The sequence below is a fragment of the Scomber scombrus genome, chromosome 15 (assembly GCF_963691925.1).
Source record: "Scomber scombrus chromosome 15, fScoSco1.1, whole genome shotgun sequence".
NCBI classification, from domain to species: domain Eukaryota; kingdom Metazoa; phylum Chordata; class Actinopteri; order Scombriformes; family Scombridae; genus Scomber; species Scomber scombrus.
Window position 1 is genome coordinate 13,334,892 of NC_084984.1, and position 12,900 is coordinate 13,347,791.

At 38.5% G+C, this 12,900-nt stretch overlaps 1 protein-coding gene across 2 annotated transcripts in view; it reads left to right on the forward strand.

The window, feature by feature from the left end:
• Positions 1-12,900, forward strand: part of LOC133995312 (astrotactin-2-like) — a 287,008-nt gene that overhangs the window by 74,291 nt on the left and 199,817 nt on the right. For both annotated transcript variants that reach the window (XM_062434657.1, XM_062434658.1), the window contains exon 3: positions 12,426-12,855. In XM_062434657.1, coding sequence (XP_062290641.1) covers positions 12,426-12,855 — 430 coding nt within the window. The remainder of the gene's footprint in view (positions 1-12,425; positions 12,856-12,900) is intronic.

Sequence of the window (12,900 nt, forward strand, 5' to 3'; positions counted from 1 at the left end):
GTGTGGGTTTTTGTTTAGGAAGAATGAATATGAACCAGCTTGTAAAACCTGTAGATCTGAGCAACATTAAGTGGAGCAATCAGTAATATGGTCTTTTTAGAAATATATAATTGCAGCCAGGAGACATTTGAGTCCCTGTAAAGCAATAATAAATATGTGTTCTGAGTTTGTCCCACCACAGAAAAAGGTGCCAAATTTGAATAATTTAGAAAATTATAGAGAAAAGTATAGAAAGTAAGAAAAAGTAAGCAGTATTCTCTGCTCTGAAATGCTGGGGATGCAACTGTTTGATTCGGCACATATTTTGTAGGTGTGGAATTGTTTCAGAAAAATGTAACTTAAATGATTAGTTAACAAGCAGTCCATCACCAAGTACGTTAAATTGTCAATTGGCCGATGCTGTAGCCCAACCTACAGGTGGTGGCAAGTGTCGACTATTGCAGATGCTTCGTCTGTTGACTCTATCTGTCCTTCCAGCCGAATAGCTGGTGCTGAAGCTGAAGCAACTCCTGGCATCACCCTTCAGTGAATGCTTCAGCTGGGTTTAAAATAACTCCTTAATCGTTGGTGTTGACCGAAAATGGCTTCATTCACCAGTAACAGCGGATTATCCAAAGTGAATCCCAGTTGTCTAACTTTGGAAAACCGCAACTGTAATTCACGACTTCTGAAAGCGTATTTTGGGGTTTGCAACTGTAACTTCTGATCTGCAAAACTGCAAAAAACTAATTGCAACCATAATTTGATACTCGCAAAACTGCACCACGGGATTTGCACTTGTATCTTCTTATCTGCATGCTCAGGTGCATCATCCTTATCATGTGATTTTTGGCACGTTTCCCTCAGATGGAGAGTGCCAAAAATGAAAGAAGTTGTGTCTGTTCTACCACATCGATCCAGTAGGTGGCTGTGTGTCTATTGTTTTTCCAACCCAGTTTAGTTAAAACCATGCCCACTTATGCATGATGCAACCCTCGATGTAACAGACTGTTCCAAAAAGCATTTGTCTGATCAGACTCCACTGTAGTCACTGAAACAGTCGCAATTTTCACAGTGGGACTGTTCATAAGTCACTTTCTTAAGATTTCATATTTTTTCAGGCAAGAAATTAACCATGTAGATTCTCAATATATAATAATAGGGATGCACCGAAAATTCGGCCACCGAAAATATTCGGCCGAAAATGGCCCAAAAGCGCATTTTTTTTTCGGCCGAAATACTTTTATCACTGAAACAACAAGGCCGAAACAGCTAACTAAAGAGATCAGCTCCTCTGATGCATCTGCAGCAGACGTTATTCCTTTAATTGCAGTACTAAAGTGTAGTACACTCTTAGAGTCTGTGAGCACACGTTTTACTGAGATCTATTTGGATCCTCTGCACTTCATCGCGACTGTACTTGATCCGCGTTATAAAGATCATTACCTGGATGTGGGATTAAAGCAGCGCGCACGAGAAATGATCCGGGCCGCAATGGATGCGGAGAACCCTCTTACAGACGGAGAAGCGCACAGCACAGTAGAAGGTGTGTGTGTTTGTGTGACTATAAATGCAGCGCGTGTGAGAGTAAAGCGTGCTTATAGCTCTGTGTTGCTGCTTATTAGACCGATACCGATCGCACCCCTCCACCAATTGTAACACTAAGTGTTATTTTTAACTTAATTTAATTTTATATTGTGCATTGTTGTAATGTCAGTGCTAAATAAATATTTTCATACTTTTGTAATTGATTTATTCTTTGAATTGCAATGCCTTGATTTTAGTGAGGTTAGTACACAGTCATAGCCATAAATGCAATGTTACTAATAATTGGCATAATAATTTCTTTCGGTGTTTCGGTTTTCGGCCTTTGTTTCCTCATTTTCGGTTTTCGGTTTCGGCGAATAATTTTCATTTCGGTGCATCCCTATATAATAATAATAATAATAATAATAATAATAATAATAATAATAATAATAATAATAATAATAATAATAATAATAATAATGCATTTTATTTAAAGGCGCCTTTCAAAGCACTCAAGGACACCTTACAAGGCACATAAAACACGACAACAGTACATCAAACAATAAGAATCAGGTAAATTTTAGTGCAAAGATAAAGAAATAAATATGAATGTGACTATAAAGTGCATCAGTACAACAAATAAACAAGAACATGATTGCATAGTTAGTGTGAGACAGAGTATGCCACTCTGAATAGGTGCGTTTTCAGGCGGGATTTAAAGGTGGAAACAGAGTCCGAAGTGCAAATGTCTGGTGGGAGAGAGTTCCAAAGGCGGGGGGCAGATCGGCTGAAAGCTCTTGACCCCATGGTAGTTAAGTTGGCAGATGGGGCAAAGAGCTGGTTGGCAGAGGAGGATCGGAGAGTTCACTTCATTCAGCCACATATGTTTGTCTGAATGTAAAGTGATGCTTCATGTTTTTACTGGACAGAACAACAGCGCTGCCTCCTTCCTCATTACTATGTTAATATGTCTAACCTTTTGTGAGGCACATATCTTCACATCTACATTCTGTATTGTAGCACAGGAGCAAGCACCATTGCTATTAACCTCTCCCTGTCATGATAGTCAATATATTGCGTAGTTTTTAGTTACAAAGTACAGCTTTTATCAGGTACAGGTGCAATACAAAGCATTATTCAGATCAACATAAGGGTTTGAAACCAAGGTATGCTCATGTTGGTACATCACTTTAGATATACAGTATTTACTGTTGGGAATTAACCATCCTTACTGCATATCTCATTAACCTCTATGAACTATAAAGATAGCACCACCAAACACTGCTATACTAACTTAGGCTAGCAGACAAATCGTTTTTTTCCTCATCTCCTCTATATCTCAGTGTTGATTCATCCCAATTCTTTCTGTTCTTTTAATGGCCCCTTGAAGCACAGTGATTAAAGTCTTGAGGACATTTCCAATTAATGTATATTTGAAATGCTTGTTTTCCTTCCCCTTAGTGCTAATGATAGCAGATGTGCTTTGTTAGCAGCCATTAATGACTCAAGCACCAATTGGGAACATCTGTGCTATTTGAATTGATCAAGTCTTAATCAGACCTGTATCATCTACTATATTTGCATTTTCAAAGGAATATTAATATATTACATTTTCACTGCAGGATGGAGTATTCCTATTTGTATCCCCCTCCTTTCTAGCCAGACTTAAAGATAAACTGACATGTTCCCTACAGGCTCCTATGTTTTAACCCCAGGTCTTCAGGTGGAAGCAAGTGTCTGTAGAAACTGTATACTGTATATAACATGATATATGTGGTGTGGAGCTGTCAGTGAAGTGAGGAGACATTGCTGTGAGATAAGGAGCAGAAAAGAGGAACCAGGAATAGGGGTTTGTGGAGGAGAGCAGTAAGTAGGGCGAAAGTGAGTTTTTGATTGAATCTGGCACGAATGGACAAAGACTACTTTCCCCTTCAGCTGCTGACGTTCGCTGACAGGTCTACTTTCACAAGCTGTTGTGGTAACACTTGGCCAACAGCGGCAGATACAAATAAAGGCCTCTCTTCAAGCTAAACGACAGGGGATTTAACAAGGGCTGAGGCCCCAGCTGCTTTTGATGCAGGTGCATGGTCACAAGATCACGCTAACATATCAAAAACACCTATAATCACTCATGGTTCAATTTTACCCATCAGCTTTCAAGGCGACAGTATTTCTTTCTCCAGGCTGAACTCATTTGTTTAACAGTTTCATTCTCATGCTTATTTTATATTCTGTTAAATACCACAAAATAGCTCCTGACAGCACAGAAAAAAGTAAAATCTTAGAGATTTTTTTAAGCCTTGAATTTTTTTTTTCTTAACATATGGACCTCAACACAAAACAGAGGCACACAATGTTTATGTGTGTCCTCATGCTGCTGCTTACAAATATTTAATACACCAATGCCCACACTGTGACGTCTGTATCTTTACAAAAGCAAAAATCCATTCCCTATCCCTTACAGTCCTCAGCCCTTTCTTTTTCTCAATCAAAGTCACCCCAAGGGCCTCGTTGTCCAGGGCCTCATATTGCCTTGTTATCAACAGCTGGAGCAAGGCTGTATTGGCCCCTTGTGACAACACTGCAAATATTGGCATTACCTTTCTAATCACATTTCTTTCTCCGAAATGTCACTGACGAGGGCATGTGTGCTTACAGTTGGCTTGCACTGCTTCAAATGTGAAGATATAATGTATCTCTTACAAAAGCGAATGAAAGAGTCATAATGTAGCAGGGTGGTGTTACTGTGTTGGGGCATTGCAGTCTCTTCTTTTTCCAGCAGTACTAATTTGCCACAGTAATGAGCAAGCAGCGGTGCATGGTCATCAGGCAATTATACTTGGTTACCTTGCAAACAGTGAGCATCATGGGATGTCATTATACTGGGAAATATACCCAGGCTCCATTACAATGGCGGAGAGAAAACAAATGCTAGCCATTTCCTGAATGTGGAGCGATTGCTACTTCAGTGTGCTTTTGAAATGCATGCAGTTTGTCCTCAAGGGACGACCCCATGGATAGCATGCACGCAGTCATCTGTTTGTTTTTCTGTCCACTATTCAATTCCTCATTTTAACCCTTTTTTTTTTTTTCAACTATTCAGAAAGTGTAATTGTGTCAGATAAGACACATGGAGGGATTCTGTGTGGTCTACTTTATAATTTTGATTGTCATTTGCAAAATATATCACATTCCACAATCTACAAATCAACAAAGTAAAAGAAAAAAATAAATGTCTAATTTACCTTAAACCGTATGCATGCAGAAAACAAACAGACTGAGACAAAGATAATTGTTTTCATTTTTGGGAATGCCAAAACAAATTTATGTATGATTATACTTTGAAATGCCCATTGGCAGCATAATGGAAAAATGTTAAACATAATGCCCTGGTAGATTTGAGTAAATACTGATGTCCTCTTTCAGCCATGCTGATCATAGATGGATGAGGTATAATGCACAAGTCCTATCCCCTCTATTATCAAGCTGAAGCAAATTCATTTACATAGCGTATAATAGTAACATTTCACTGTAAAATATACACTGCAGGACACAATGCTGTAGGATCTTTTTTTTATTTTTATAATCAATGCAAATTATTTTGGGTGAGGAGGGTTCTAGTATGTTCTTGACTAAAACATGAACGTGATTGTAGTTGTACCTTTTAATTAAAGTCAGTGTGAAGAATGCCACCAGTTGGCAAGACAAGACACAATGATAACAATGTTAGGTGTCTGTAATATGTTAGAACATGAAGACGATAGCAAGCAATTTTCATGCTTCTGATGTGTGGAAATCAACAAATGTGCATGTAGCCGTTACCTGGGTATGTAGTATATTACTTAGAGTATATTAGATTATTGTATAAAATCAGTCATGAAATTTATAGGGCATGGCTAAATGTGGAAAATAATGTATTTTCTGTGAACACAAACAAAACAGCACCTTTTGAAAAAATGTTGCATATATATAAAGAACTCCCCTTGCAAAACTGAGATGCCATTTATCTCTGTAAGCTTTGGTATAGATGCAGACTTCATTTTTCTGTAGAGGCACAAAGCTTGAAGATCCTGAACCAGACGTATTGTTAGGCTGGCTGAGAGAGGAAATCTGTGGGTGTAGGGTATGGGCCAAAGCCAGAAAAAGCCTGGGAGAGAGGTATTGGGTGGGTGGGAGCACCGTACAAGCAAATCAGCCTTAATTCTGCTTTATAATTCACAAGGCCAGGGCTCAAGAACACATTATCTAATCTCAGATCTCTTTCCTGCGTTTGATACAGCTTTGTGGCGTGTAAACGGGGAGGATGGAGAGGTGGAGTAGTGAAAGGGTTAGGACTTGACAATGGAAAAAGGGGATGAGGGAAGGATGATAGAAACATGTATTAGTTCCCATGGTGAGAGGGACAGACTAGAAAGGTCGACCTGGTGCTTTCCAGTTAAGCAGTGGGAGATTTTCATTCAGTTTTCAATCATGCCATAATCTGATTTTTTGATTAGGTATGGGCTTTGGTCAGTATAATTTCTCCTGTGATTTACATAACCTTGGCTGTGGACATTTAAATGATTTTCAGTTAGTTTTGATGGGGAAGGAATAGATTATTCCACTTTCATAAAAAAAACGAAAAAAAACAACAACTTAACCTTAACAATTATGAGATGGTTTTGGAAAACATATGTACCTTGTCACTGTGTATTGCATTCCTAAACTATTGAACAAACCATGTTCATACTGTACATGGTTTGTTCGATAATATGAGCACACAGAGTCGTTGACACAAATAAACCTACATATTATGCAATATAGCAGCGGGACAAATGATCCTAGTTTAGTTGCTTGTAGACATTGTTGTTCATCAAAACCACCACAACATTTGTGCCAACATTTACCATCTTAAAAATCAGATCATGTAAAGCTAATATCGGTCTGGCTACACCGTATCTGTATCATGTGTCTCAGACCAGACAGGTGTTTTTCCATGTGCCCGGCCAGGCATGGTTTCTACAAGGTGACTTAACAGAGTTGAAACATTGACCAGAGAGCCAGGTCCTGTCATTCACGCTAGTTGGACAGAGAGAATGGAGAGCAGATTGTAGGGCGCATGCCACTTGAACTTCCTGGTGAGAGAGAGGGATAGGAGAAATGGATATAACACCGAGGGTAGGGAAGGTAAGAAAGAGTGGGAGGTTGACAAATAAAAGATGGTGACAAATAAAAATAAAAAGTTGCACAGAGAGTGTAGTTCTGTCTGCCTTACACACAGTGGCATGGACACAGAACAGGCCCTTTAAGGTGTGTTTGTATTCACATGGCAGGAGAGGAGGTCATGTACTGTGTGTACACCTGTGCTTGTGTGTCTCTTTTTGTGGTAATACATGTGCATCATCTGTTTCTTTTGGGTTGTCAAATCAACTGTGAGTATTTCACAGTGGTATTTGTTCCAAAGAATACTCTAAAGATTGCTGTCATCCACTCTCCCCTTGAAGCAGGCGGTGGATTGTAGCTGGGGTTATGTGAGCCATTGCCTCCACTGTGCACAGATGGTGGCTAAACCACAGAGCATGTGTTGGAGTGTTGACTCCAAATTGTGTTGTTGTGCTGCATAAAGAAGCTTATTAGGATCATAAGGGAGTCATTGCCATGCCAAGGTACATAAGAAAGTTGCATTTTCCCCACATTTTAAGCCTGTACTGAAGCTACTGAACCAAGAGTAAAGAATAGATCAATATGACTGATCAACAAACCTCCTAGCTGTTAAAGAGTTTGATGTGGTTTGAGGGTTTGATAAAGCTTTCGTCAATACTGGGTATGCAATTTGTGTGTTATTTGCAACCAATTGCCACTCAGGCACATACTCACATTTTTTATTTTGTTACTGTGTATACAAAAGTATAAATTGCTTCATACATAATTTATTTTAGATATTATTTATTATAGATCATTTTCTAGTGAACAGAAAAGGTACCACATATGTCGACACAGTATGTTCATTTTCTGTATGCACTGGGGGAACATTTGAAATAACAAAACATGCTATTTCATTCTTTACTTACAGATACAATTTTTTTCTATCAAAGCAAATCATTTTATAAGGGAATGGTAAAATGCTCAACTTATGTAGATGCTATTGATCTCATGCTGCTCCCTTCGTTTAGGATAGATGCAGCAAAGCATCTGTCTAGACATCTGCTAATGCAGGCTCCCTTATTTTCTGTGAATGCGCCCGAGAGAGGTGACACATGTGAGAGATCCGTGGTGACAGTGCTATTTCTGTTCTTTAACAGAAGAAATGCCATCAGAGTGAGCATGACATAAACATTGAAGAGATTAGATACAACAGCAGAAAGACTTATCACAGCAAAACAACTACGAAAACACACCCCCATGAGTATTAATGAGAAAATAGGACAACATGTACAGTAACAGTTATACTGTAAATATCCTCTGAAACTTTGATGCTTCTTAAAAAAGAAGTAATTCAGTGAATGCATATTTTACTAATCATTTAAGAAGAAATTAAATAAAAGCTGAAGGAAATTACATTGGAAATAGCTTTTGCAAGTTATATGACACAAGTACAAAGATAAAGTTGTGTTGAACAGACTGACAAATGAAATAAAACGAAAAGCTAGAAAAACACACCAAACTTACACATTCCCACTTCTTTCATTGCCACACAGTAGGGGTATCTACAATTAATCAGTGATTGGATATCTTTAATTCATATTTACTTCCATCAAGCAAGTCTAATGAGGCTTTGTTCTGGGTTACGTAACCTTTAGAAACATTACTTTTTAAAAAAGTGACACACTATAACCAGGTACCTATGGTGTCACTATATTCAAGAGCACTGTCATGAAGTGTAGCTCTGTAAGTCTAATTAATGACTGTGAAAAGTGAAAACTAAATGTGTCTCAGTAGACTGTTTTCCCCCTCTACTCTGCATGTATTAATGTTTAGGCCACTGCTGTTCATTTGCCTTTCATGTTGGTAAGTTGAAATAGATTTTTTCTAACTTTGATAAAATATATTTTTATTTTTCACAGTCTCTATCCTTTAGGCCATATACTTTATGCTGTTTTAATAGTCATTTTATTCAAACAATAAAAGAGGGAACCATTACAGTTGTGTTTGTAAAACAACCAGGAAAAACAAATATCAAATTCTTGAAGTCATGTTAATTACATTGTATTTCTGTCTGACCCAGCCATCTAAAAAAAACGCTCTTTGCTTTTCCATGTTGGCTATTTTACAGTAGAGTGTTTTGAATGTGGAAGAAAACAAAATTACCAAATGTATTATAGTCATATGTGTTGTATTTTTTTTTTCTCACCCAGCCCAGAAGGTTTGATTTTTATGCAGGTTTATGAAATACAGTAAACGCTTGAATAATGTACAGTAAACATGGCCCCATGGCCGCATAATTTAGTTTTTTTTTTTAAGCAAAGACAGTTATTGTAAATAGCAGATGCAAAGTAAGGAAGTAATCAGGTAGTGAAGGAAACCTATTCTACAGAAATAATGGAATTGTGCAGCTTTCAGCCACTCTCCTCCCTGTGAAGTCACTTAGGACTAAAGCAGCGGGGATTTGTAGGGTCTGAAGATGAACAGAAAGCCCATTTTCCCTCATGGCTACATCTGCCACTGTGAATTTATATGGCTGTTGTACTGAAGAGTGGAAGAAAGATGTGATCAAACATGAAGGGGAATGGAGACTGAGAGACACATAGTAATCAAGAGGAACCAAAAAAAAAAAGGAGAACGGTGGAATTGTAGAGGAAAACATTGTGAAATAAAACAGGACAGGAAAGAAATCTGAGAATGAATCAGGAAGGCAGAAGAAGTACATGAAACTTTAACTGTTTAGAGCACTGATGTGTCAGAGACAGAACTAAAATAAACTTCATGACAATTCTAAGGGGCTGTGACTGACAGGGGCCCTAAATAATCATTAGAACATAAGTACATGTATTATTGATCCATTATCATTCATCATTATAAAAATTGAAATAATATTTTATTTACATTGTACTAATTAAAGCAACAGTTGATTTTTTTTTAGCCTCTGTATTCACCAAACACTACCCTGTGTTTACATGAAATGGCTCGGCCCTGCCTCCAAACCAGGTGCAGCACTTGTTAGCAGGGAATTGCGAGTGAGGACAAGCAAAATGTCTCCGCAGCTTCATAAAACACACTCAGGGTTCCAAAAAGGAAAAATAAATGAAAGATAGACAAGGGAGTGAACTGGAGGGGCAACAGTAGGCTGCATCACCTATGTTTCATGAAAAGGTGGGGCTAGTCCATGAGTAGAGGAAATGAATCTGTTAGCTAAGCATAGTCTACAGTGAAACAGGCTACTTTTGCTCCCTTCACATGAGTGATTGTGTTCCGTTTTAGTCTAGTTTTACTCTTAGCATTTCACTCCTCTTTCAGCTGACATTCAATCAATGCAAGTAAACCTTTAGCAACATATTCATACTAAATCAGTTGTCCCTGCCCCTGGTGCCAGGCAGCCCTGTCTCCCCATAATAATGAACCAGCCCTACTCCCAGTTGAAGAAGGATGTGAGCAACATTGTTCTGAATGACGTTGAGGATGGGGATGGCGTTAAGTAAGCAGAGATTTGAAAAGACAAAAAGGGTGTGCTATGTTTTACATAGCTTTTTAGTGAAAGTAATTGTTTTTGGACTGTCTGTGCTGTACTTGTATCAAATCTGCTGTATATAAATCTAAATGTAAGGAGGGTAATTTGAGTTTTAATTGTCAAATGTGCCTTGCTGCTTTGATTGTGGAAGGTGTAATACCTTTACATTTCCATTACAAATGGACAAACCCATTTTTGCTCTTGAGTGAAAGTCAGAAGAATATTTTAAACTGAGATTTCAAGAGCTTATCCTTTTTCCTTCCAATTTTAAGTCACAATTTTTCATTGGTGCTGCAGTGCAATGCAATGTCAATCCATTATCACTCTGCTGCTAAAATGAAACATAAGGCCTTCATATGCTTTACTATTCTTCAAGGGGAATTAATATAGAAGTGCAGGCTAAGGGGAGTTTGCAGGACTGCATTTCTGCAAAGCTGCCATCCTATCTGAGATTAATGAACAAGTTTGTCCCTGGTATTAGTCCTCCCTGTGCCGCCTCTCCTCTCAGCATAGTTTGATTTATGGACACCCAGCAGTGCATGAGTTATAATTTGAAAGGGGTTTGTTTTTCCTCATGAAGATGGAATTTTAAATGTTGTGATGAATGACCCCTTGTGGTTTTTATTTATTATTCTGTCCTGATATATTTTGCGTGTGTGTGTGTATGTGTCAGCATGTGAACATGTTTTCCTTTGTGCTCGTAAAAGTGCTGACATTGCATTTTCTTGTCTTTTCCGTCTGACAAATATGTCACCCTTAGGTTGCCATGTGTAGCTGAAACCAAATATCGTGTCTCCCCTATTGGATGCCATTGGGGAAAAATCAAAGAATATGTCATGCCCTCACTTTACGTCCACTATTCTGTATGTACATATGGATTGACTTTATCATCCAGCCACAGTATGTATGGCAGGGCATTTGATGTTTCCATGATATTGAATGAACCATGAAGAAATGTGATTCACCTTGGTGAATTTACAGGACCATAGAAAAGTCTTAGAGAACGGACGAAAGAGAGGGTAAAACAAGCTAACAACCCTGGCATGCTGTGTGTGGCACTTCTCCAATTGTGCTGTGTGCATGTGTTAGTTTGACTTTAAATAAGGAACAGACCCAAAAACAGGAACACCTGCACAGCATAATGCGATCCAATCTAATATCTCTGCAGTAGATTTGTGGGTCTTAATAATGATACATTATTTTTGAAGCTGAAGTGGTGCGATAACCTCTAAGATTCTAGTGTCTGATGTATTAGATTGCATAATTTTAAAAGGTGTAACTGGTATTGTTTCAATTATTGTATTGTAGTTACTGTTGTGTGTTCTATGTTATTTATACTGTATCACCTTGAGTATCAATATGAATGAAAACTGCTGTACATAATAAATGTGTTGTCATTGTTATTTTATTTAATAATATTTTGTTCCCCTCCTGTACTGTACATGATAATGTATGTGAATACTATGCAGGTATCTACTGCATGGTTGACTGCAGAAAGTGCACAATGTGCTAACAAAGTTTTGATTTCGAGCACTAAAGATCTGCAGCGTGCTGTACAGCAATTTCATAGTGTGCAAGTGCGTTAGTGTGTGAGTTAGTGTTTGTCTATATCCTTCCTACCCCCTAATTACTTGCTAATGTCATCATCGCTACTGGGATGCCCTGCATTTCATTCTTCTTCTCTCTTTTCCTGAATAAGTCCAGAAATACTTTTGATCCTCACCAGCTTATTTGATCTAATACAGAGGTTAGATAGATGCCAAGATAACATGAATACTTAATAGAGAGGACGTAAGCAAATAAATCATCTTTCAAACACTGCCACACAGCGATATTTTCATGCAGCAGACCAATTATTTTATATCAATTTATATGTCTGACATACATACAGATCTGACATATTTGTGTTAGCTGTGTTCTTGATGCAGTTAGTCCATGAGGTTGTCATTATGTTTTAGACTGTTTCCTTTTTACTTAATGATGACCAGTACATTTGCACTGTAGTTTGTGTACAAAGTATTTTGTCTCTCCAGGACCCTCCTACCTCACATATTGAATTGTTGATTTCCAGACCTCTTGAATAGCTGGCAAATTGAGCTAATTGGCATTCAACCTAGTGTAATTGACACTGAAGCATTGACTGTAATAGTTATCAGTTTTGTGTTTGCATTTGTGTGTAACACGTCTAATATTGACATAACCAGTGTTAACATTAGAGTTGCTGTTCCTGGTGTTCTCTTCTCACTCTCTTTCTCTTTTTCTTGCTTTTATTCAGGGAGGCCTCATTGCCCTCCTCCTCCTAATTCTCCTCTTCACCCTTGTTCTGTATACACGTCATCGATGGTGCAAGCGTCGCCGTATCCCCCAGAAGAGTGCCAGCACCGAGGCCACCCATGAGATCCATTACATCCCCTCTGTTCTACTCGGACCCCAGGGCCGTGACAGCTACAGGGGCTCTCGAGGCACTCACCAGCATGGCAGCTCTGTCATAGGAATGCCCATTCGTGAGACTCCCATTCTTGATGATTATGACTGTGATGAGGAAGATCAAGGTGGACACTCCCTTAACTCCACACCCAACCAGCTCCACAACAAACTGAGCGATGGGAAGGTCCAGGAGGACTACGGAGTTAGCTTTGGCATCGGAGGACACACAGACATTATGTGCAAGGAAGATGAGTTTAAACATAATTTTGAAAAACGAGGTAGGTTGGCTGTCTTAATACATTTTCCCTTTAAAAACACAGTTA